This window comes from Natrix helvetica, assembly GCF_964273705.1.
Source record: "Natrix helvetica genome assembly, chromosome: 2".
Lineage (NCBI taxonomy): Eukaryota > Metazoa > Chordata > Lepidosauria > Squamata > Natricidae > Natrix > Natrix helvetica.
In genome coordinates this window covers 293,524,205-293,548,027 of record NC_138552.1, presented here as the reverse complement: position 1 = coordinate 293,548,027, position 23,823 = coordinate 293,524,205, and the positions used below count along the sequence as shown (strand labels likewise).

General features: G+C 45.1%; 1 protein-coding gene across 1 annotated transcript in view; it reads left to right on the top strand.

Annotated features, from left to right (window-relative positions):
* The window catches only part of PPM1E (protein phosphatase, Mg2+/Mn2+ dependent 1E), a 123,326-nt gene that overhangs the window by 80,368 nt on the left and 19,135 nt on the right, over positions 1–23,823 (top strand). Inside the window, exon 2 of the mRNA XM_081945406.1 lies at positions 20,313–20,431. Coding sequence (XP_081801532.1) covers positions 20,313–20,431 — 119 coding nt within the window. The remainder of the gene's footprint in view (positions 1–20,312; positions 20,432–23,823) is intronic.

Genomic DNA, 23,823 nt, shown 5'->3' with positions numbered 1-23,823 from the left:
TCTGAGCTTGGTGGTTTCCTTGCAGAGGTTTCATTCCTCGTAGCTAACATTATCGGTGCTAAAAAGTGGCATTTACAAGTAGGAGGAGGAATTTCTTTCTTGCAGACGTTTCATGACCCAACTAGGTAATATCATCAGTGCTAGAAGGGAGAGGGTGTGGCAGGGAGGGGGAGGAGGGAGAGGAAGAAGACCGAGGAGGGGGGTCCTTGGTGCTCTCTGAGCTTGGTTGTTTTCTTGCAGATGTTTCATGACCAGGAGTTTGAGCTTGGCTGGTTGTTTGCAGACGTTTCGTGACCCAAATAGGTAATATCATCAGTGCTAGAAAGGAGTTGGGTTTGCAGAGAAGAGGAGGAGAAGGGGAGGAGGAAGAGGAAGAAGAAGAGGAGGAGGAGGAGGAGGAGGAGGAGGAGGAGGAGGAGGAGGAGGAGGAGGAGGACTTGATGCTCTCTGAGATTGGCTGGTTGTTTGCAGACGTTTCATGACCCAACTAGGTCACATCATCAGTGCTAGAAGGGAGAAGGGGTTGAGGAGAGGAGGAGGAGGAGGAGGAGATGGGGTGAAGGAGGAGGACTGTGGGGGGGGGTCCTTGGTGCTCTCTGAGCTTGGTGGTTTTCTTGCAGACATTTCATGATCCAACTAGGTAACATCATCAGTGCTAGAAGGGAATTGGGTTTGCAGAGAGGAGGAGGAAGGAGAAGGAGGAGGAGAAGAAGACTGTGTGGTCCTTGATGCTCTCTGAGCTTGGCTGGTTGTTTGCAGACGTTTCGTGACCCAACTAGCTAACATCATCAGTGCTAGAAAGGAATTGGGTTTGCAGGGGGGAGGAGGGGAGAGAGGAGGAGGAGGAGGACTGTGGGGTCCTATAGGTTTCGGTTTGCCCCACCCCAAAGAGCCCCCGTGTCCAATCCTGGGATTCTCCTGAACTCCCAGTTCCTCATGGCAGTTGTGGGCGTTTGTGCAACTTTGTGTTATGTGCCAGTTGCGTTTGTTCTGGGAGCAGATGGCTCTACTGGCAGTCCCTCATGCCCCCATGGGGTCTTGGATGCATTGCTGGAATGTATTGATTTGTTTGTTTGTTTGTTGAAAGGGGGTCCTTGAGTTACGACCATAACTGGAGCCAAGCAGGTTAAATGAATTTCACCCCATTTTACAACTTTTCCTGCCAGAGTTGTTCAGTGAATCACTGCAGTTGTTAAGTTAGTAACATGATTGTTAGGTGACCCAGGTTTCCCCATTGACTGACTTTCTATCAGTCCTTCTTTCCCTTTGTCCTTCCTCCCTCCCTTCCGACCTCTTTCTTTCTTATTTTTTTCTTCCTTCCTTCCTTCCTTCCACCCTCCTTTTCTTTCTTTCTTTCTTTCTTTCTTTCTTTCTTTCTTTCTTCCTCCCTTCCTCTTCTTTCTTTCTCTTTCTTTCTTTCTTCTTCCCTCTCCCTCATTCCTTTCCCCATTCCTGTTTCTTTCTTTCTTTTTTTCTCCCTCCCTCCTTCTTTTCTTTCTTTCTTTTTTCTCCCCTTCCTCCCTTCCTCCCTCCCTTTCTCTTTTCTTTCTTTCCTTCTCTCTCCCTTATTCCTTTCCTATCAATCATTCCTTCTCTGTGTGTTTTCTTTCTTTCTTTCTTTCTTCTCACCCTCATTCCTCTCCTGCCTTCCTTCTCTCCCCCTTCCTTCCCTCTCTATCAGTCCTTCCTTCCTTCCCCTTCTTTCTCTCTTCCTTCCTTCCTCCCTTCCTCTTCTTTATTTCTCTTCTTTCTTCTTTCTTTCTTCTTCCCTCTCCCTCATTCTTTTCCTACTTTCCTTCTCTCTCTGTTTCTTTCTTTCTCTCTTCTCTCTCCCTCACTCCTTTCCTTCCTTCCTTCCCTCCCCCCTTCCTTACCTCTCTATCAGTCCTTCCTTCCTTCCCTTTCTTTCTCTCTTCCTCCCTTCCTCTTCATTCTTTCTCTTCTTTCTTCTTTCTTTCTTCTTCCCTCTTCCTCATTCCTTTCCTATCAGACATTCCTTCTCTCTTTCTGTTTCTTTCTTTCTTTCTTCTCTCTCCCTCATTCCTCTCCTTCCTTCCTTCCCTCCCCCCTTCGCTCCCTCCCTATCAGTCCTTCCTTGCTTTTCTTTCTTTCTTTCTCTTTCTTTCTCTTTCTTACATCTGTCTGTCTGTCTGTCTATCTATCCATCCGTCCGTCCGTCCGTCCATCCATGTATCGATCTTCTCTCCCCCATCTCATTTCTTTCAAGCAGATGCCCTCGGATCACCTGCAATTTTAGAACGCCCTTGATGTCATGTAACAAAAGGAAAGAGAAGAAAAATGAAACGTCGTACACCATGGCTCCCTGGAAAGGACGCGTCCTATACTCCCATCCGCCGTCCTTCCTCATTCGCTCAATTGGAGCCATTACTTGCCACAGTCTGACGCACACAAACTGCCGTTTTCCTGCCGTTGCCCAAAACATATTACCTCAGAAGACGGGTACATGCCTCACATCATCGCCTCAGCGCCATTCATTTTTCTCCTGGCGGTGCGAGATATTTCAAAAAGCTGCCACTTTTGGGGTTGCGTGACAAGGGACGTTTTTTCCTGGGGGAAACGGCACTCGTGAAAAACACACTGGGTTGTGTTGTGTTGCGTTCCTTGCAGTCAGAAGTTGACACAGGAGATCTGTCATGTTCCCCTGGAATGGGTTTTCAGCCGACGTCACAAATGATAGAAAATTGTCGTCGTCCCCACACCAAAAAAACCCCACCTTGAGAAATTGGTTCAAAATTCGAAAGAAACAATTTGCAGCGCAGCCAGCGGGAAGAATGGTGAAGAGGGGGGCGGAGGAGGACAAAAAAGAAATCAATAACGTTTACCCCGAGCCGTAATTGAAGAGAAAATTGGTACAGAATCTTTTATGGATGGTTTTAAGGAGTCACGTCAATAATCGCAAAAATAGAAAAATGGTATGGAAGGCTGGAAGTGTTCTGAGAGGGAAGATCAAATAGGAGAAAAACAACTCAAAAAGCACTAGAAAGAAAGAAAAAAGGAAAAATTAAAAAAAAAAAACCCAGAAGTTTAGATTGAAAACTGAGTTGTAGTTTTCTTAATTAGGAGCTGTTTCAGCGTGTGCTGCTTTTCCACTTTTCTTCATGTGCGCGCAGGTGCTCCCATTTCGGCATTCGGTGCCGAAAAGGTACGCCAACACTGGGGTAGCATCTCCTGCTTGGGCGGGTGGGTTGGACTAGATTACCTACAAGGTCCCTTCCAACTCTGTTAATCTGTAAATTTTGAATATCCTTCTTTCTTCTTTCTGTTTATCCTTGTGAGAACTAGGGAATGTTTAATCTGAGATGCTTCCTTCGATTACGGGTCTGTTGTGGACTCCGGTTTCCGTTATCTAACCATTGTCTTGGTCGCAAAGAATCATTTCTTGAGCTTTAAATGTATGCATTAAATAAGAGGTGGGGCTAGCTGGGCCTTCCATCTCTATGATCCCAGATTGACCGTTCATTTCAAGGGACAGAGTGGCTCCTTGCGTTGACATTTGGCGAAGACGAAAAAACGGTTTCACGTTGAGTTTTAATTCCCCTCCAAAACCAGATAAATCTCATTGTTTTGTTAGGAGGCAAAGAGGCATGGAATCAAAGTCAAGCGAAGTATTAGCACTGCTTTGTAAACCCTTAGTAAGGTCACACCTGGAGTACTGCATCCAGTTTTGGTCACCACGTTACAAAAAAGATGTTGATTTGGGAAAAAAAAGTGCAGAGAAGAGCAACTAAAATAATTAAAGGCCTGGAGACTTAAGGTGTGACCTTACTAAGGATTTACAAAGCAGTGCTAATACTTCGCTTGACTTTGATTCCATGCCTCTTTGCCTCCTAACATACATCCCTACGACCAATTCGCTCTCATAGAGAGGGACTTCTCCGGGTGCCGTCCACTAAGCAGTGCCAAAGGGCGGCGCCCAGGAGCAGGGCCTTCTCTGTGATGGGCCCAGCCCTCTGGAATGACCTCCCCCCGGATATTAGGATTACCACCTAACTGCGCTCCTTCCGTTCAAAACTCAAGACCCACCTTTTTCAACTAGCAGGCCTGGCTCAACCATAGCTCCATTTTATTCCTCCTGGCAATTTTTGAACTTGTAATCTCCATTGGGGTTTTAATTTAACTTATTTTAATATTTCTATGTTATTATAATATTGTATTGTGTTTTATACCTCCTCCGTACAATGTGTAATTTTATAATATGTGTTTTATTTATTGTACGGCGCCCCGAGTCCCTTTGTGGAGAGGGAGCGGCTAACAAATTTAATAAAATAAATAAATATAAATAAATAAACATATGACGGACGGTTGCAGGATTTGGGTTTGGCCAGTCTAGAGAAAAGAAGGACTAGAGGGGACATCATAGCAATATTCCAATATTTGAGGGGCTGCCACAAAGTGGAGGGGGACAGATTATTTTCCAAAGCACCAGAAGCAAAACTAGAAACAATGGATGGAAACTAATCAAGGAGAGAAGCAACCTGGAACTAAGGAGAAACTTCCGAACAGTGAGGACAATTAACCAGTGGAACAGCTGGCCACCAGACGTTGTGGGTGCTTCCTCCCTGAAGGTTTTTAAGAAGAGTCTGGGCAGCCACATGTCTGAAATGGTATAGGGTCTCCTGCTTGAGCAAGGGGGTTGGACTAGAAGACCTCCAAGGTCCCCTCCAGCTCTATTCTGATTAATGGTAAATTAAAGGACAAGAGCATTTTAAAGACTTCAGAGGACAACGGTACACCTGAGTAAGGGTAATAACCTTACCGATGGCCCTGCTGCTGGGGATAATGGGATCCGTCGTCCAAAAAAATCTGGACGGCACCCGAATGAGGACATTGGAATCAGGCGTTCTTCTATAGCGTTGATTGGCGTGGCTGATTGTGTTGCTATTATTTCCTTTCCCTGGACGTGAGCCACAACTGAGCTTCCATTTTGTAGGCAACAGAATGGAATATAAATATTAATTGATAGTGAGTGATGTCTGAACAAAACCTCAAGGCCTCTTAGAAGCCCCGTTGTGTTCAAAAGCGTTATAGGAGATCAGCCTCCTGCTGAAAGTGAGAGATTAATCTTGCTTTTAATTGGGCAAAATGTTTCTTTAATCCACCGATGTTTTAACGGGTATTTTAACAATGTAGATCGGGCTGCGATAATATTTGTCAGTTTCCCTGTTTGATCGCAGTTTCTTTTTTTAAAAAAAAAAGAACGTTGACTCTTTGCTGTTTTAAGAAGGAGCCAAATCCATCAGGCGCGATTAAAAATTCACCCTCTTTTGCATTCTGTCCTTTGTCTGCCATAGATTATAGGTTTTTGCAGTGGACGTTTTTGTGATGCCACAGTTGTGAGGTTTATGAGAACCTGCAGAGATTTCGCATGCTGCGAAACCCAGGAAAATGGGGAAATGGCACAGATCTGGGGGATTTGAACAGAAAATGATGCTTTCTGGGCACAACTTGAATATATCCATAATACGTTTGGGGTTAATTTGTTTATTTGCATCCTGACTTTATTATTTTTCCAAATAACTCAAGGCTTCAGCCGTATCCAGTAGACTTATGGCAAGACTAGAACTCACCATCTCCTGGTGATTGGCCCAAAGTCACCCAGTCGGCTTTCATGCCTAAAGTGGGACTAGAACTCATTGTATTTAGTTGATTGGATCAAAGTCACCCAGTTGGCTTTCATGCCTAAGGCAGGACTAGAATTCTCCATCGCCTGGTGATTGGCCCAAAGTCACCCAGTCGGCTTTCATGTCTAATGGGACTAGAACTCACCATCTCTTGGTGATTGGCCCAAAGTCACCCAGTCGGCTTTCATGCCTAAAGTGGGACTAGAACTCATTGTATTTAGTTGATTGGATCAAAGTCACCCAGTTGGCTTTCATGCCTAAGGCGGGACTAGAATTCTCCATCGCCTGGTGATTGGCCCAAAGTCACCCAGTCGGCTTTCATGTCTAATGTGGGACTAGAACTCACCATCTCCTGGTGATTGGCCCAAAGTCACCCAGTTGGCTTTCATGCCTAAGGCAGGACTAGAACTCACTTTCTCCTGGTGATTGGCCCAAAGTCACCCAGTCAGCTTTCATGCCTAAAGTGGGACTAGAACTCATTGTATTTAGTTGATTGGATCAAAGTCACCCAGTTGGCTTTCATGCCTAAGGCGGGACTAGAATTCTCCATCGCCTGGTGATTGGCCCAAAGTCACCCAGTCGGCTTTCATGTCTAATGTGGGACTAGAACTCACTGTCTCCTGGTGATTGGCCCAAAGTCACCCAGTTGGCTTTCATGCCTAAGGCGGGACTAGAACTCATTGTATTTAGTTGATTGGATCAAAGTCACCCAGTTGGCTTTCATGCCTAAGGCGGGACTAGAATTCTCCATCGCCTGGTGATTGGCCCAAAGTCACCCAGTCGACTTTCATGCCTAAGGCAGGACTAGAACTCACTTTCTCCTGGTGATTGGCCCAAAGTCGCCCAGTCGGCTTTCATGCCTAAGGCGGGACTAGAACTCACCATCTCCTCGACTTACAACAGCTCATTTAGTTACCATTCAAAGTTGCAATGGCATTGAAAAAAGTGAGTTATGACCATTTTTCACACTTAAGACCATTGCAGCCTCCCCAATTGTCATGGGCTTTATAGTTGGATGCTTGATGACTGATTCATGTTTATGACGGTCGCAGTGTCCAGGGGTCATGTGATCCCCTTTTGCGACCTTCTGACAAGCAAAGTCAGTAGAGAAGCCCGATTCACTTAACAACGGTGTTACAGAACTAACTCAGCGAGGGCAGTGATTCACTTAACAAATGTGGCAAGAAAAGTCGTAAAATGGGGCAAAATTCATGTCACTCATTTCTCACTTAGCAACATAAATTTGAAGCTCAATTGTGGTTGTATATCGAGGACTACCTGTACAATATAATTGTTCTGACCGAGGCTTCCCAAGAGTATGAAGCAAACTCCTTGTCCCAACAAAAAAAAAAAACTTTTATTAATTGACTGTGAATTCTGCTCATTCACATCCAGCAAAGTCTTTCAAGGGAGGATTCACAGTCACAGACCTTCTCTGGCTTGGAGAGATGCCAGGCCGACATCTGCAAAACTTGGCAAGGAGCCTTGGAGAGTCAGGAACCAATGAAGCGAACTAATGGTCTCCTGCAAACTCCACTCCCCTTTCGCTCCTTTTTTATTTCCTCTGGGAGGGGCCATTCATCATCCACCTGTGTGGCCTTCCTCCCTAGTCGACCCCTGTTCTTTAGCTCTTCCTTCCTCTGGCAACTCTGCGCATGCGCACACTGGGAACAGGCTCCAGCTGTTCTTCTGCCTCACTGATGTCCGACTCCAAAGGCAGCTGATACCTGTCAGACGGCCCTGGCCCCTTTTGAAGCAAACTCCTTGTCCCGGCAAAAACCCCTTTTATTAATTTACTGTGAATTCTGCTCCTTCACCTCCAGCAAAGTCTTTCAAGGGATGATTTACGGTCACAGACCTTATCTGGCTTGGAGAGCTGCCAGGCCGAGATCTGCAAAACTTGGCAAGGAGTCTCCAAACCAATTAAGCGAACTAATGGTCTCCTGCAAACTCCACTCCCCTTTTGCTCCTCTTTTATTCCCTCTGGGAGGGGCCATTCATCGTCCACCTGAGGCCTTACTCCCAAGTCGACCCCTGTTCTTTAGCTGCTCCCTTCCTCTGACAGCTCTGAGCATGCGCACACTGGGAACAGGCTCCAGCTGTTCTTCTGCCCCACTGATGTCTGACTCTGAAGGCATCTGATAACTGTCAGACGGCTCTGGCCCCCTCTCTGCCTCCGACACAGAGCCCTCATCAGAGCTTACCCCAGACTCCAGGACTGGCCCAGGTTCCTCCCCAACCTCCTCACTGCTGCCAGCTCTGATGGCTGCTGGTGGGCCACAACAAAAATACAAGTTAAATATATAAGGCAGACAAGAAAAAAAAATAGACATAGCTATTGATACAGCTAGGAAACGGGGCACTGGAGGACTCAGTTTGGCTACAAAGCCGGTTTATTACAGATAGTCCTTGACTTACAACCACAATTGAGCCCAACATTTATGTTGTTGAGTGAGACATCTGTTCAGTGAGCTTTGCCCCATTTTACAACCTTGTGTCAGTTGGGAAGCGAATCACTGTAGGTGATAAGTTGGTAACACAGTCGTTAAGTGAATCTGGCTTCCCTGTTGCTTGTCAGAAGGTCACAAAAGGGGATCGCGTGATGTTGGGACACTGCAACCGTCATAAGTAGGAACCCCTTGCCAGACCTCTGAATTTTGATCACACGACCATGGGAGTGGCTGGAATGGTCGTAGCTATGAGAAATGGTCCCGTCACTTTTTTCAGTGCTGTTGTAACTTTGAACGGTCACTAAAAGAGTAGAGTAGAGTAGAGTAGAGTAGAGTAGAGTAGAGTAGAATAATAGAGGAATGTGAATAGAATTGAATAGAATAGAGGAATGTGAATAGAATAGAATAAAATAGAATAGAATAGAGGAATGTGAATAGAATAGAATAGAATAGAATAGAATAGAATAGAATAGAATAGAATAGAATAGAATAGAATAGAATAGAATAGAATAGAATAGAATAGAATAGAATAGAATAGAATAGAACAGAATAGAATAGAACAGAACAGAACAGAATAAAATAGAATAGAGGAATATGAATAGAATAGAAAGAATAGAATAGAATAGAATAAATAAAATAGAAATAGAAAAGAAATAGGAATAGAATAGAATAGTGGAATGTGAATAGAAAAAGAAATAGAATAGAATAGAGGAATCTGAATAGAATAGAATAGAAGAATAGGAATAGAATAGAAATAGAATAGAATAACTGGAATATAAATAGAAAAGGAATAGAATAGAATAGAGGAATGTGAATAGAAAAAGAAATAGAATAGAATAGAGGAATGTGGATAGAATAGAATAGAAATAGAAAAGGAATAGGAATAGGAATAGAATAGAATAATTTTATTGTTACTTTGTATGTACACTAATTGACATATATTAAAAATGAAATGTCATTGCATACAGCTCTTAAAGGGTCACAACCTCCAATTTTACACTACATAAACATGAATAAATAAATAAATAAATAAATAATAAATAAATAAATAAATAAATAAATAAATAAATAAATAAATAAATAAATAAATAAATAAATAAATAAATAAATAAATAAATAAATAAATAAATAAATAATAAATAAATAAATAAATAAATAAATAAATAAATAAATAAATAAATACAAAATTATGTATATACCCACTCTTTCTTCAGCTTCTTGGTAGAGATGGCATTTGCTGTCTCTTGCTGTCTTCTCAGTTTTGACTTTCTATGTATTTGTTCTCAAGGCTTTTATCTTGTGCAGCCAGAATTAGCCCTCAGTCTCTTTCTTCAACTTGCCTGCTCTTAGCCATTGGTACTTGCTATTTATTTTAATGTACTGGGCATGTATTAGTTTGTCTTCTCATGTCTCTTCAGTTTTTCTTTTGGTCTTTCTTTAATCAATCAATTAATCGGAATATTGCTGGAAGGGACCTTGGAGGTCTTCTAGTCCAACCCCCTGCTCAAGCAGAAGACCCTGTATACAAGTAGTTGTCCAGTCTCTTCTTAAAAATCTCCAGTGATGAAGCACACACAACTTCTGGTGGCCAGCTGTTCCACCGGTTAATTGTCCTCACTGTTAGGAAGTTCCTCCTTAATTCCAGGTTGCTTCTCTCCTTGATTAGTTTCCATCCATTGCTTCTTCTCCCGTTGTGACCCATCAGCAGCCAGCGGAGTTGGCAGCAAATTCGGAAAGTGAGGAGGTTGGAGAGGAACATGGGCCACTCCTGGAGCCTGGGGAAGGCTCTGATGAGGGCTCTGTGTCGGAGGCAGAGAGGGGGCCAGAGCCGAATTATCAGTACCTTTAATCAGTGGAACAGCTTGCCACCAGAAGTTCTGGGTGCTTCATCACTGGAGGTTTTCAAGGAGAAACTGAACAGCCACTTGTCTGAAATAGTATAGGTTTTTCTGCTTGAGCAGGGGGCTGGACTAGAAGACCTCCAAGGTCCCTTCCAGCTTTTTTTCTGATTGTTTGAGTCAGACATCAGTGAGGCGGAGGAACAGCTGGAGCCTGTTCCCCGTGTGCGCATGCGCAGAGCTGCCAGATGAAGGGAATAGCTAAAGAACAGGGGTCGAATTGGGAGTGAGGCCACAGGTGGACGATGAACGGCCCCTCCCAGAGGAAATAAAAGATGAACAAAAGGGGAGTGGAGCTTGCAGGAGATAATTAGTTCCTTAATTGGTTCGGGACTCTCTGAGACTCCTTGCCAAGTTCTGCAGATCTCGGCCTGGCAGCTCTCCAAGCCAGAGAAGGTCTGTGACCGTAAATCCTCCCTTGAAAGACTTTGCTGGATGGGAATGAGCAAAATTCACAGTCAATTAATAAATTATTTGTCGGGACATGCTTCATGCTCTTGGGAAGCCTTTGTCAGAACATCCCCTGCCTTCTGGCAGCCCCTCAAATACTGGAAAATTACTATCACCTCCCCCCTTGTCCTTCTTTTCTCTAGACTAGACTAACCCTTCAATCATACTAGTTGCTCTTCCATGTACGGCAGTCTTTTAGATGTTCAGTAAATTTTTCCGGTATGGTAGCTTCAGTTCGTCTTTTTCACTGACCTTCAGATATTCTTCCAATGCCCTTTTTTCTTCTTCAACCATCTGATGTACTTGCAACACTTCCACGCCCACCGAGTTTCCTCGGTAAGCAGAGTCGTCACTGCTTACCGAGGGGTGATGATTCATTCTCGTTATTTTTTTGGTCTTCCTATGGAGGACTTCCACTTCAGCTCGAGTCCGGGGCATTTTTCCAGCTGTATAGCTAATAACTAGAATTGCTAAGGTGAATTACTTTCAGAGTAGTTCGGAAACAAAATGCTACTGTGACTTTTGGTCTGGATTGGGTGTAGCTGTTCTGACCTAGGCTTCCTGAGAAAGCATAAATCACAATCTTACTCCCAAAAACCTTCTTTTATTTAGACGGCTGTGAATTATGGTCATTAACAGTCCACAAGGCTTCACAAACAGTCTGTGAAGATTCCGACAGACGTCTGCTCGAGTTGCCACAGTCTTTCAGGAAAATGTTGATAAGCACCTACCGTATTTTTCAAAGTATAAGACGCACCCTTTTCCCTCAAAAAAGAGGCTGAAAATCTGGGTTATACACTGACTACAGCATTTTTGGGCTCCCGGAACCCCGCCCCCTTCACCAAAATGGCCGTGCATACCCTTATGGAGGCTTTCAGAGAGCTTCTGAGGGCTGGAGAGGGCAGGAATGAGAAACAAACGGGCTGCTTTTTGCCCCCCCAGCAGCACTCTATAAGCCTCCATAAGGCTATGCATGCAATTTTTTTTGACAAAAAACAGGGCTGTTTTCACAAAAAATGGGCTGTTTTCTGCTCGTTTTTGCCCCCCCCCCAACTGCCAGGAGCACTCTGCAAGCTCCCCCCCCCCAAGGCTATTCATGCCTTTAAAAAAAATGGGCCCGTTTTTGTGAAAAACGGGCCGTTTTGGGGAGGTTTGCAGAGTGCAAAACCTTTTTTTTTCCTTTTGGAAAGCTCTTTAACTGATTGATGAGAATTAGATTGATCAAGTGCTGTGCCAGCAGAAACAAAGTCTTAGGTGCTGCAGATTGTCAGCGATTTCCTTCTCCAGCACATGGATAAATACATCTGGAAATGGCTACCTACTTACCTACTCTCTCTCTCCCTACCTACCGTATTTCTCTCTCCCCCTCCCTATCTACTGTATTTCTCTCCTTCTCCCTCTATTTCTCTCTCTCTATTCTTCTACCCACCAACCTACCTTCTCTCTCTCTCTCTCACCCTACCTACCAACTGTATTTCTCTCTCTCTCTCCCTTTACCTACCTACCTACCTACCTTACTATTCTCTCTCCCTCTCTCCCTCCCTACTGTATTTCTCTCTCTTTCTCTCCCTCTCTATCCTTCTATCTACCTACCTATTTTTTTTAAAATTTGCCTCTTCAAAACCTTGGTGCATCTCATACTCCGCTGCGTCTTATACGCCGAAATATACGGTAATTGCCAAATGCAGAGCAAGGCCCAACTTAGCACAGAGCCAAACATAACTTTTCAAAGCTTGAACCAACCAGATGAACTAATTTCTTCTTGCAAAAGCTCACCTCCCGTTCGCTCCTCTTTTATGTCTTATGGGAGGGGCCAATCATCTCCAAGCCTTACTCCCAAGTCGACCCTGTTTTCTTAATTGTTCTTGCCTTCTGGCAGCTCCGTGCATGCGCACACTGGTAACAGGTTCCCGTTGTTCTTCTGCCTCGCTGATGTCTGACTCCGGAGGCAGCAAATAACTAGCAGATGGCCTTGGTCCCCTCTCTGCCTCTGATGCAGAGCCCTCATCAGAGCCTTCCCCAGACTCCAGGACTGGCCTATGTTCCTCCCCAAACTCCTCACTGTCCGAATCTGCTGTCAATACAATACAATAGTAGAGTTGGAAGGGACCTTGGAGGTCTTCTAGTCCAACCCCCTGCCTAGGCAGGAAACCCTATACCGTTCCACACAAATGGCTATCCAGCATCTTCTTAAAGACTTCCAGTGTTGGGGGATTCACAACTTCTGGAGGCAACTTCTGTTCCACTGATTAATTCTTCTAACTGTAAGTAAGAAAGGAAGAGAAAGAGAAAGAAAGAGGAGGGAGAGATAGATAGGAGGGGAGAGAGAGAAAGAGAGAGATATGAGGGGGAGAAAGAAAGAGAGAGAAAGAGATAGGAGGGGAGAGAGAGAGAGCGAAAGAGGTAGAAGGGGGAGAGTGAAAGAAAAAGACAGTGAGAGAAAGAAACAGAAAGAAAGAGGAGGGAGAGTGAAATAGGAGGAGAGAGAGATAGAAGGGGGAGTTAAAGAAAAAAAGAAAAAGGGACAGTAAGAGGGAAAGAAAAGACAAAGGAAGAGGATGGAGAGAGATAGGGGGAGAGAGAGAAAGAGAGAGAAAAAGATAGGGGGAGAGAGAAAGAGAAATAGGGAGGGAGAGAGAAAGGGGAAGTGAGTGAGAAAGAGAGAGAAAGAAAAGGGAGGATAGAAAGAAAGAGAGGGAAAGAACACAACTACCTTTCCATCTTGTGGTTAGCATTGAGGAATTCTCAATTTCTCGTCTTTTTAAAGCAACGTCCATGCCATTTTAGAGCTGCACATCAAGAGGAATGCTTTACCAGGTGACACTTTGCCTGCAGGATACAAGCTGAAAAATACATGTATTTCCCTGAGTTCAGGTGATGTGCTTCATTCTTTTTGCATACGCAGAAGAGTAACACGCGCAGCCTGGCAGGAGAAGCGACGTTCCTCGATGCTCGCTTAATTTGAAGCCGCCGCGAGAAATCCCCGCCGTTGTATCAGACAGAGCAGGCAGCTTTTCTGTCCTTGAATACCTTGGATTCCCAGAGCCATAAAATCGAAGCAAATATCTCCATGGAGGAAGGGGGGATATTTGTCTCTGGTGCTCTTTCTTGTGCGACCCACCAGTGGCTAGCGGGGTTGACAGCAGAGTCGGACAGTGAGGAGGGTTGGGGAGGAAACTGGGCCAGTCCTGGAGGCCGGGGAAGGCTCGGACGAGGGCTCTGCGTCAGAGGCAGAGATGGGGCCGAGGCCATCTGGCAGTGATCAGGTGCTTACAGAGCTAGACAGCAATGAGGCAGAGGAACAGCTGGAGCCTGTTCCCAGGGTGCGCATGCGCAGAGCTGCCAGAAGAAAAGAACAACTCAGAAATCAGGGTCGACTTGGGAGTAAAGCCACAGGTGGACGGTGAATGGCTCCTCCCATAGGAAGTAAAAGAGGAGCGAAAGGGGAGGGGGCTTTTGCAGGAAACCATTCGTTCGTTGGGTTGTTAAGATTCGTTTCAGGAGTGTGAAGATCTGTCCGTGAATCTCAGAGACTCTGTGCCCAGCCTTTCCCTGCACAGCACCTCCTTTGGGAAAATATTTGCATGGCAGCTTTCCAAGATAGATAAGGTCCGTGGTCCTAAATATTCCTTTGAAAGACTGTTTGCCAGGCCTTTGCTAAAGGTGAATGAGAGGAATTTCATTTAATAAAAGGGGTTTTGTCAGGACCAGGACTCCGCCTTGTGCTTTTTGGGGGGAAGCCTCGGTCAGAGCACTCCCTTCATTTCGGATGAGTTTGGGAAAGGGTTAAAAGGATTAGGAGATTCCAAATCGGGTTGAGGCAAAAATAGAGTAGCTTGTGGGGAGGGATGGGCATTGCTTGGGGTTGGAAGCAGTGGTGGGATTCAACCAGTGTAACAACCAGCCCGTCCGAGCGCCCGCAGTGCGTTTGAAAACAGCTCAAAAACTTACCTTCTATTGCAGCCCCGGTGAGTAAAAAAAAGCTGCGCCTATCCACTAGGCTTCAAACTAAGGAAATATAGGACAGACTAGTGCAAGGGACGCAGTGGCTCAGTGGCTAAGACGCTGAGTTTGTTGATCAGAAAGGTCAGCAGTTTGGCGGTTCGAATCCCTAGCGCCGCGTAACGGAGTGAGCTCCCGTTACTTGTCCCAGCTTCTGCCAACCTAGCAGTTCAAGAGCAGGTAAAAAATGCAAGTAGAAAAATAGGGACCACCTTTGGTGGGAAGGTAAAAGCACTCCGTGCGCCTTCTGCGTTGAGTCATGCCGGCCACATGACCACGGAGACGTCTTCGGACAGCGCTGGCTCTTTGGCTTTGAAACGGAGATGAGCAAATGAATCTGGAATCTCACTTTAGATCTTTTCCTTTCCCAGATTATGGATGGGACGTCCCGTCCCATCTACCATGTTTTCCCGAAAATAAGATAAGAGTCTTATTTTCTTTTGACCTCCGAAACAAGCGCTTGGCCTTATTTTCGGGGAGGTCTTATTATTTTTGAGGTGCAGGAGGTGATGAATGTGGTCGCCTCATGGCTGCTGCTGTGTTGCAATATTTTTGGGGAGGGCTTATTTTAGCGCTTGCGCTCAGAAGCCCAATTGGGCTTATTATCCGGGGAGGGGCTTATTTTCAGGGAAACAGAGTAGTTGGCTGGTGTGATTGATAGGACTGCAGAAATACAGTTGTGGATGCCAACTGCCTACCTGATCAATTCTTTGATTAGACATTTGAACTGATCATTGCACGTAGCATTACAGCAGCTTCGCCTTAAAAACGGAAGGAGTGAGGAAGAAACTTAAGATTGTTCCACCTTAATTCTCTTTGGTGTAAGAGGAAGGAGAGGGAATCTAGGTTGGGCTTTCAGAAGAATAACAGGGTTGGAAGGGACCTCAGAGAGCTTCTAATCTAACCCCCCTGCTCAAGTAGGAAACTTGAGCAGAGCAGAGCAGAATAGAATAGAAATTAGGATAGAATAGAAAATACAGCATGGAATTTAATGGAATGGAATAGAATTAGAATAGGGAATGGAATGGAATGGAATGAATTGAGTATGGAGTGGAGTGGAATAGAATGGAATTCAGTTCTTTATTGGTCAAGCATGATTGATGGATGGATATGTGGAAGTCCTTGGTGGATAGATAGATAGATGGATGGATGGATATAGATAGATAGATGATAGATAGATAGATAGATAGATAGATAGATAGATAGATAGATAGATAGATAGATAGATAGATAGATAGAGATAGATAGAGATAGATAGATAGATAGATAGATAGATAGATAGATAGATAGATAGATAGATAGATAGATAGATAGATAGATAGATATAGATAGATAGATAGATAGAGATAGAGATAGATAGATAGATAGATGATAGATAGATAGATAGATAGATAGATGATAGATAGAGATAGATAGATAGATAGATAGATAGATAGATAGATAGATAGATAGATAGATAGATAGATAGATAGATAGATAGATAGATAGAAGTGGGTTGCTCTCGGTTCAGCCTGGTTCAGCCGAATTGGTAATGGCGGCAGTGGGAGGCTCTGCCCACATGCTTCTGAGCATGCGCGAAGCATTGCATGCCTGCAAGCACGAGCAAACCAGCAGTAAACCATTAGCAACTCAACCCTGGGCCGAATTTAAGATTTCTTGGCCGTGGAGACATGCTGGCTGGGGAATTTTGGGAGTTGAAGTCCACAAGTCTTAAACTTGCCAAGTTTGGAGAGCCTTCATTTATACAAACAAACAAACAAAGAGCAGTGTGAGAGTGTGTTTGCAGAGTGGCAAGTTTAACTTTGCATAAGTAATTTTAGAGCAGAATTTCCCAAGCTTCGCAATTTTAAGCATGAGTGGCTAGGGCATTCTGGGAGTTGAAGTCCACTTATCTTAAAGCCTGCTGGCTGGGGAATTCTGGGAGTTGAAGTCCATCCCTCTTAAAGCATCCTAGCTGAGGAATTCTGGGAGTTGAAGTCCACCCTGTTAAAAGCATCCTGGCTGGGGAATTCTGGGAGTTGAAGTCCATCCCTCTTAAAGCATCCTGGCTGGGGAATTCTGGGAGTTGAAGTCCATCCCTCTTAAAGCATCCTGGTTGGGGAATTCTGGGAGTTAAAGTCCACCTTCTTAAAACCTGTTGACTGGGGGATTCTGGGAGTTGAAGTCCATCCCTCTTAAAAGCATCCTGGCTGGGGAATTCCGGGAGTTAAAGTCCACCTTCTTAAAACCTGTTGACTGGGGGATTCTGGGAGTTGAAGTTCACCCCTCTTAAAATTCCTAAGCTCAGTCTAGAATGGATCAAAGGCAGAGAATGACTTTGCTATCCGCGAGGCTCATGTTGTTTTCTTTTGAGACAAAAACCTTTTAGATCATTGTCCGAAATAATAGCTTTTTTGTGCTTTTGTTGGCTGATTCTTTGCAGACCTAAACGGGGGCAGCTCGAAGTCCTCCAAGCAAAATATCAAATGTGAACATTTGCTTTTAGGGAACGCTGCCAAGATCTTTTGAACTCGCATCTCCTGATAAAGGCATTGCTTTGATGGTCTTTAATGATTTTCTAATGCACCAAATGGGAGACTGGATTGCTGCAAATTTGGGCATTTTTTTTTCCCCAGGGAAAAGACACAAGACTTCATGACAGATGCGCCTGATTGAATAAGCAAATGAAGATGCAGATAGTCCTCGAGTTACGACCGCTCGTTTAGTGACCATTCGAAGTTACAGCGGCCCCAAAATGACTTCAAATCACACTTAAGGGAAGTGTGACTAACGACGCAACCTCAGCCATTCCCTTGCAACTGCGGCACGAAAAGTCGTAAAGTGGGGCAAAGTCACTCAACCCATGTTTCGCTTAACAGCCTAAATTTTGGGCTCCATCGTGGTCGTAAGTCGAGGACTGCCTGTATTCCTTCTGTGAAGTTTCAGGAAGTATTTTTTTTTCTTTTTAAGCAAACTTGGGCAATAAGACAGGAAGAGCATCTTTGCTGATTTACATCGCATTCCGGTCTCTTGCTGTGCCTTAAATCAGGGGTCACCAACCTTTTCGACCTCAGGGACCACTAAACTCCTAATTTTAAATCCCACGGACCACTAATATGATCTGCCTAATGACCTGTTGGGTGGGTGTGGCTAGGTGGTCATGTGACTGGGTGGGCGTGGCCAACTCCACTCACCTTGCTAGCCTCTACTCGCCCTTCCCTTCCCAGCTACTCCTTGCTTCTCCGCCCGGGCTCCTTAGGGCCCCAACAGGAAGCAGTTGCTGGAGCTAAGCAGCCACCATGAGAAAGAGTCGGCAAAACAGCTCAGTTCAAATTGGATCTGAGCGAGGAGGAGGCTCAGCAGAAGCACCTCACTGAGGACTAGGAGCATAGGCTTTCCAAGCAGAGGGAAAACCTGCAGGAGTGCAAGGCCAGATACTGGCACTTGGAGGCTCAGTGGGCTGAGATGGTCAGCCAGTTCCAGGCCATGATGCGGTCCCACTGGAAGGAGGCCCTCCGGCTCTTGGCCACCAGCGGCTCTTCCCTCCAGCCTTCGCCCAAAGCCCCCCACCAGAAGGCTGAAGTTGGAATTTCTGCCCCCCTCTGACCCGCACAAAAAGACCCCAAAGGGGGAGACTCTCTGCAGCAACACAAGCGTTCATTGCACATATCTGGCCCAGGGGGAGTAGTTTGAGCACCCCTGATTTAGTCTAATATAAAAAATGCAAATAATTTTTCTGCGGAGCCCCAAAATTTTAACGCGGACCACCAGTTGGTGACCACTGCCTTAAATGGTCCCTAAGGCCTGTGTCAAGAGTCGGCCAGCTCAGAATATCCCGCTAGACTGCGTATTTTATTTTATTTTGCACTTCCGAGCAACTGTGTGGGTAGAGAGCGCAACCGCTGCAGCTGAAAAGGAGGTGCCTCTTGATGGCATGTTAAGTTAAAGGGTTGGCATTTTATTCCTGACAGCGTGTTATTTGGTGGGTATTGTTGGTATTTTAGCTTTAAGGCTGGGTTAAAGAAATTTACGGAAACATGACATGCCAAAAAAAAAAAGGGAGTCTCCCCTTTTGGTAGATGATGTGTGACTCGTGTTTTTTTTATGTAAGGCTGCTCTAAATTTTACAGTTTGAAAACTTGTTGGCATTAGATGGGGGATTTGGGGAAAAATTGCAGATGACACTAAACTGGCAGGAATAGCCAACATCACCCAGAAGATATGAGGAACGGTTGCAGGAACTGGGTATGTCTAGTTTAATGAAAAGAAGGACTAGGGGAGACAGGATAGCAGTCTTCCAATATCTCAGGGGTTGCCACAAAGAAGAGGGAGTCAAGCTATTCTCCAAGGCACCTGAAGGCAGGACAAGAAGCAATGGGTGGAAACTAATCAAGGAGAGAAGCAACTTAGAACTGAGGAGAAACTTCCTGACAGTTAGAACAATTAATCACTGGAACAACTTGCCTTCAGAAGTTGTGAATGCCCCAACACTGGAAGTCTTTAAGAAGATGCTGGATAGCCATTTGTCTGAAACGGTATAGGGTCTCCTGCCTAGGCAGGGGGTTGGACTAGAAGACCTCCAAGGTCCCTTCCAACTCTGTTATTCTATTCTATTCTACTCTACTCTAGCCTACTCTACTTTTCTTTTCTTCTATTCTACTCTACTCTTTTCTTCTATTCTACTCTTCTCTTCTCTTCTATTCTACTCTACATTTGCGAACCAGTAAGGATGCGGTGGCTCAGTGGCTAAGATGCTGAGCTTGTCGGTCAGAAAGGTCGGCACTTCGGCGGTTCGAATCCCTAGCGCTGTGTAACGGAGTGAGCTCCCGTGACTTGTCCCAGCTTCTGCCAACCTAGCAGTGGAAAGCACGTAAAAAATGCAAGTAGAAAAATAGGAACCACCTTTGGTGGGAAGGGAACAGCGTTCCGTGCGCCTTCGATGTTGAGGCATGCCAGCCACATGACCAGGGAGACGTCTTCGGACAGTGCTGGCTCTTCGGCTTTGAAACGGAGATGAGCACCACCTACTAGAGTCGGGAACGACTAGCACAGATGTGCGAGGGGAACCTTTATCCTTCCCTACGGAAAGTAAGTGGATAGCACCCCTGGGACAGGTAGAGATTAGACTAAGCCCAGTAACTGTGAGAGGGATTTTGGAGTCTTAGTAGACAATCACTTAAATAGGAGCTAGCAGTTTACGGCAGCAGCCGAAAGAGCCAATGCAATTCTAGGTTGCATTAACAGAGGGATAGAATCAAGATCACGTGAAGTTAGTGCTGCTTTATAAAGCCTGAGTAAGACCACACCTGGAATACTGCATCCAGTTTTGGTCAATATATTGCAAAAAAGACATCGAGATTCTGGAAAGAGTGCAGAGAAGAGCAACTAAGATGATTAGAGGACTGGAGGCTAAAACATATAAAGAACGGTTGCTGGAATTAGGTATGTCTAGTTTATTCCCCCAACAATATGGCTCCTCATTTTACTGACCTCGGAAGGATGAGTCAACCTTGAGTCGGTCAGGATCGAACTGCTGGCAATGGGCAGAGTTAGCCTGCACTAGCAATAGCACTTAGACTTATATACAGCTTCACGGTGCTTTGCAGTCCTCTCTAAGCAGTTTACAGAGTCGTCCTCTTGCCCCCAACAATCTGGGTCCTCATTTTACCAACCGAAGGATGAATCAACCTTGGGCCGGTCAAGATTGAGGGAATCGAACTCCTGGCAGTGTGAACAGAGTTAGCCTGCAATACTGCATTTTAACCACTTCGAAATTCTCAGATATGTAGCTTCCATCTCATATTAGACACTCTGATCCTGTTCTGCATTTGGCTCTTTGCTTTTTACCCGCCCAGGTTTCAAACCTTTCTCGTTTCTTCTTTGTCTTCCAGTAATTGCCCCTCCCTCCTGGCAGCGGCGTTAGCCCGGGCAACAGCGGACGAAGTCCTGCAGAGCGACCTCTCCAACCATTACCTGCCCAAACACGAGGACAGTCCAGATGGGGTCATACGTAAGTGAGAAAATACATGGCACATAGGAGTTTGTTTCTTAAACTTGGCCCCTTTAAGATCTATGGACTTCAACTCCCAGAATTCCCCAGCCAGCCAAGGTGGCTGGGGAATTCTGGGAATTGAAGTCCACCGATCTTAAAGCCAAGCTGGGTGGGGAATTCTGGGAATCGAAGTCCACAGATCTTAAAGCCAATCTGCCTGGGGAATTGTGGGAATTGAAGTCCACAAATCTTAAGTTGCCAAGGCTGGGTGGGGAATTGTGGAAATTGAAGTCCACCAATCTTAAAGCCAAGCTGGCTGGGGAATTCTGGGAGTTGAAGTCCACAAATCTTAAAGTTGCCAAGGCTGGGGAAAACTAATTTTGCTAGGGAATTCTGGGAGTTGACTGTTATAAGTCGAGGACTACCTATATATCATAATAAGCTATCATAATACAAAACCCAACTAACATATCAAATGTTCCCTAAGGCCGTTTTGAGGCACCTATTCTTTTTTAGTTTTTAAAATGACATTATAGGTGGTCCTCCACTTACAACAGTTCATTTAGGGACCGTTCAAAGTTACAGCAGCACTGTAAGTGACTTATGACCATTTTTCACACTTACGACCTTTGCTGCATCCCTAAGATCAGGTGATCAAAATTCAGAGGCTTGGCAACTGGCTCATATTTACGACGGTTCCAGTGTCCCGGGGGGGGGACGTGATCCCCTTTTGCGACCTTCTGACAAGCAAAGTTAATGGGGAAGCCGGATTCACTTAACAACCGTGCCGCTAACTGAATAACTGCAATGACTCGCTTAACAACTGTGGCTAGAAAGGTCGTAAAATTGGGGTGGGGGGGCAACTCACTTAACACAAATTATGGGGCTTAATTATGGTGGTAAGTCGAGGACTACCTACACAGCTTGTTTTATGGACTTAAGAATAATTATTTTTCTTGGATAAAATCAACTTCCCTTTTGGATGCAGCCAATTGGGAGGTTTAAAAGGTTTAAAAGGTGGCTCAGTGGCTAAGGCACTGAGTTTGTCGATCAGAAAGGTCGGCAGTTCAGCGGTTCGAATCCTGAGCGCCGTGTAACGGAGGGAGCTCCCGTGACTTGTCCCAGCTTCTGCCAACCTAGCAGTTCGAAAGCAGGTAAAAAATGCAAGTAGAAAAATAGGAACCACCTTTGGTGGGAAGGTCACAGCGTTCCGTGCGCCTTCGGCGTTGAGTCATGCCGGCCACATGACCACGGAGACGTCTTCGGACAGCTGGCTCTTCGGCTTTGAAATGGAGATGAACACCGCCTACTAGAGTCAGGAACGACTAGCGCATATGTGCGAGAACCTTTACCCTTATGAAGGTCTTACTATTTTGATTTTTATTGTGTGTGGCTACGGTGTCAGGAAACAAGAAACTTTATAAAAAGCCAAAGTAGTTTTCCTTTTTTTTTTTTTTCATTTATATCATGAAGGAAAAGTTTACACCCCCCACTTCAAGGCCAGGTATGTTTTTCACTCCAGAGTATCTGCTGAGTAAGATCCCCAAACGCTGGTTAGGAGGAGAGGCAACTATTTCTAGGACATGCTGACAAACCTATTTATTGTTCAGCCTGCAAAACAGTTTGTCATCTTTCCTTCCCTCTGCTTTTGTTCCAAAGTTTCAAAAATAAAAATGAAATGAAATAAATGAAGTGCTGAGCAAAGGAGACGGCGGCTCTTGTTTTGTTGAAGGAAAGAGATCCTTTCTCATTCAGCTGTGAAAACCCCGCATTAATTTCAGATAGAGATCAGTGAAACCGGCATAAATGTTTGACAATCTCCAAGAATGGCTGGCATTTCTCCGACTCCCATCCTTGCCTTGGAACGGTTGAGGATGCTGGGAGTTGTTAGCAGTTGCTCTACTCCATGAGTCTTCCTGCAGTTGCAAACTCAATGCAAGTACTCATTGAGTTACGGCCCTCTCTCTTTCTCTCTCTCTCTCCCACTCTAATCTATCTGTCTGCCTATCTATCTGCCTATCTATCTATCTTATCTATCAATCTACCTATCTGCCAAATCAATCAACCTGCCTACTTATAAAATCAATCAATCAATCAATCAATCAATCAACCTACCAAATCTAACCACCTATCTAGCTAGCTAGTTATCTCTTCCATCATCTATCTATCTATCTATCTATCTATCTATCTATCTATCTATCTATCTATCATCTATCTATCATCTATCTATCTATCTATCTATCTATCTATCTATCTATCTATCTATCTATCTATCTATCTATCTATCTACTATCTATCATCTGCCTAAAGTATCACCAAGAACACTCCCTGTCAACACTGACAGGGCAAGCCAGTTGTAAAGAAACTGTTGTGGCCCACCAGTGGATCTGGCAGCAGATTCGGACAGTGAGGAGGTTGGGGAGGAACCTGGGCCAGTCCTGGAGTCTGGGGAAGGCTCTGAGGAAGGCTCTGTGTCGGAGGCAGAGAGGGGGCCAAGGCCGTATGACAGTTATCAGCTGCCTTCAGAGTCAGACATCAGTGAGGCAGAAGAAGAGCTGGAGCCTGTTCCCAGTGTGCGCATGCACAGAGTTGCCAGACGAAGGGAAGAGCTAAAGAACAGGGGTCGACTTGGGAGTAAGACCACGGGTGGACGATGAATGCCCCCTCCTAGAGGGAATAAAAGAGGAGCAAAAGGGGAGTGGAGTTTGCAGGAGGCAATTAGTTCGCTTCATTGGTTCGTGACTCTCCGAGACTCCTTGCCAAGTTCTGCAGATCTCGGCCTGGCAGCTCTCCAAGCCAGAGAAGGTCTGTGACCGTAAATCCTCCCTCGAAAGAATTTGCTGGATGTGAATGAGCTGAATTCACAGTCAAATAATAAAAGTGTTTGGGTTTTTTTGTTGGGACAAGGAGTTTGCTTCAGGCTCTCGGGAAGCCTCGGTCAGAACAGAAACAGGGAGCAAACCCCATTCCCTTCTGATACTGATGATGTTACCTGGCTGGGTGATGAAATGTCTACAAGCAAACCCCCAAACTCAGAGGAGCATCAAGAACCCCCACAAACCTAACCGTTCTCGGCCCTTGCCCTTGCGTCTCCTTTTTTGCCACTTATGACAAGCACTTCTGAAAAAGATGGGTTTTTTTTTTTTACATATGAAAACGGTGTGCCAAGGTTTAAAAAAAAACCCACCCCCCACAGAATAAGACTCCGAGGCTTCTGTTTCCTCTAAGTTCCACTCTATTAGAGATGCCATGTTGGCACATCTGGGAAAACCCAAATCTGAAAGCTTCCAGGTTTCCCCCACCCTAACGAAAGCCCAAGACCCCCAACACCCACACGTCCATCCCTTGAACCAATCCTTCACTGCCCCGAAGACAGATTCCTCCCATCCACATCCACCCAGGAGCAGGGA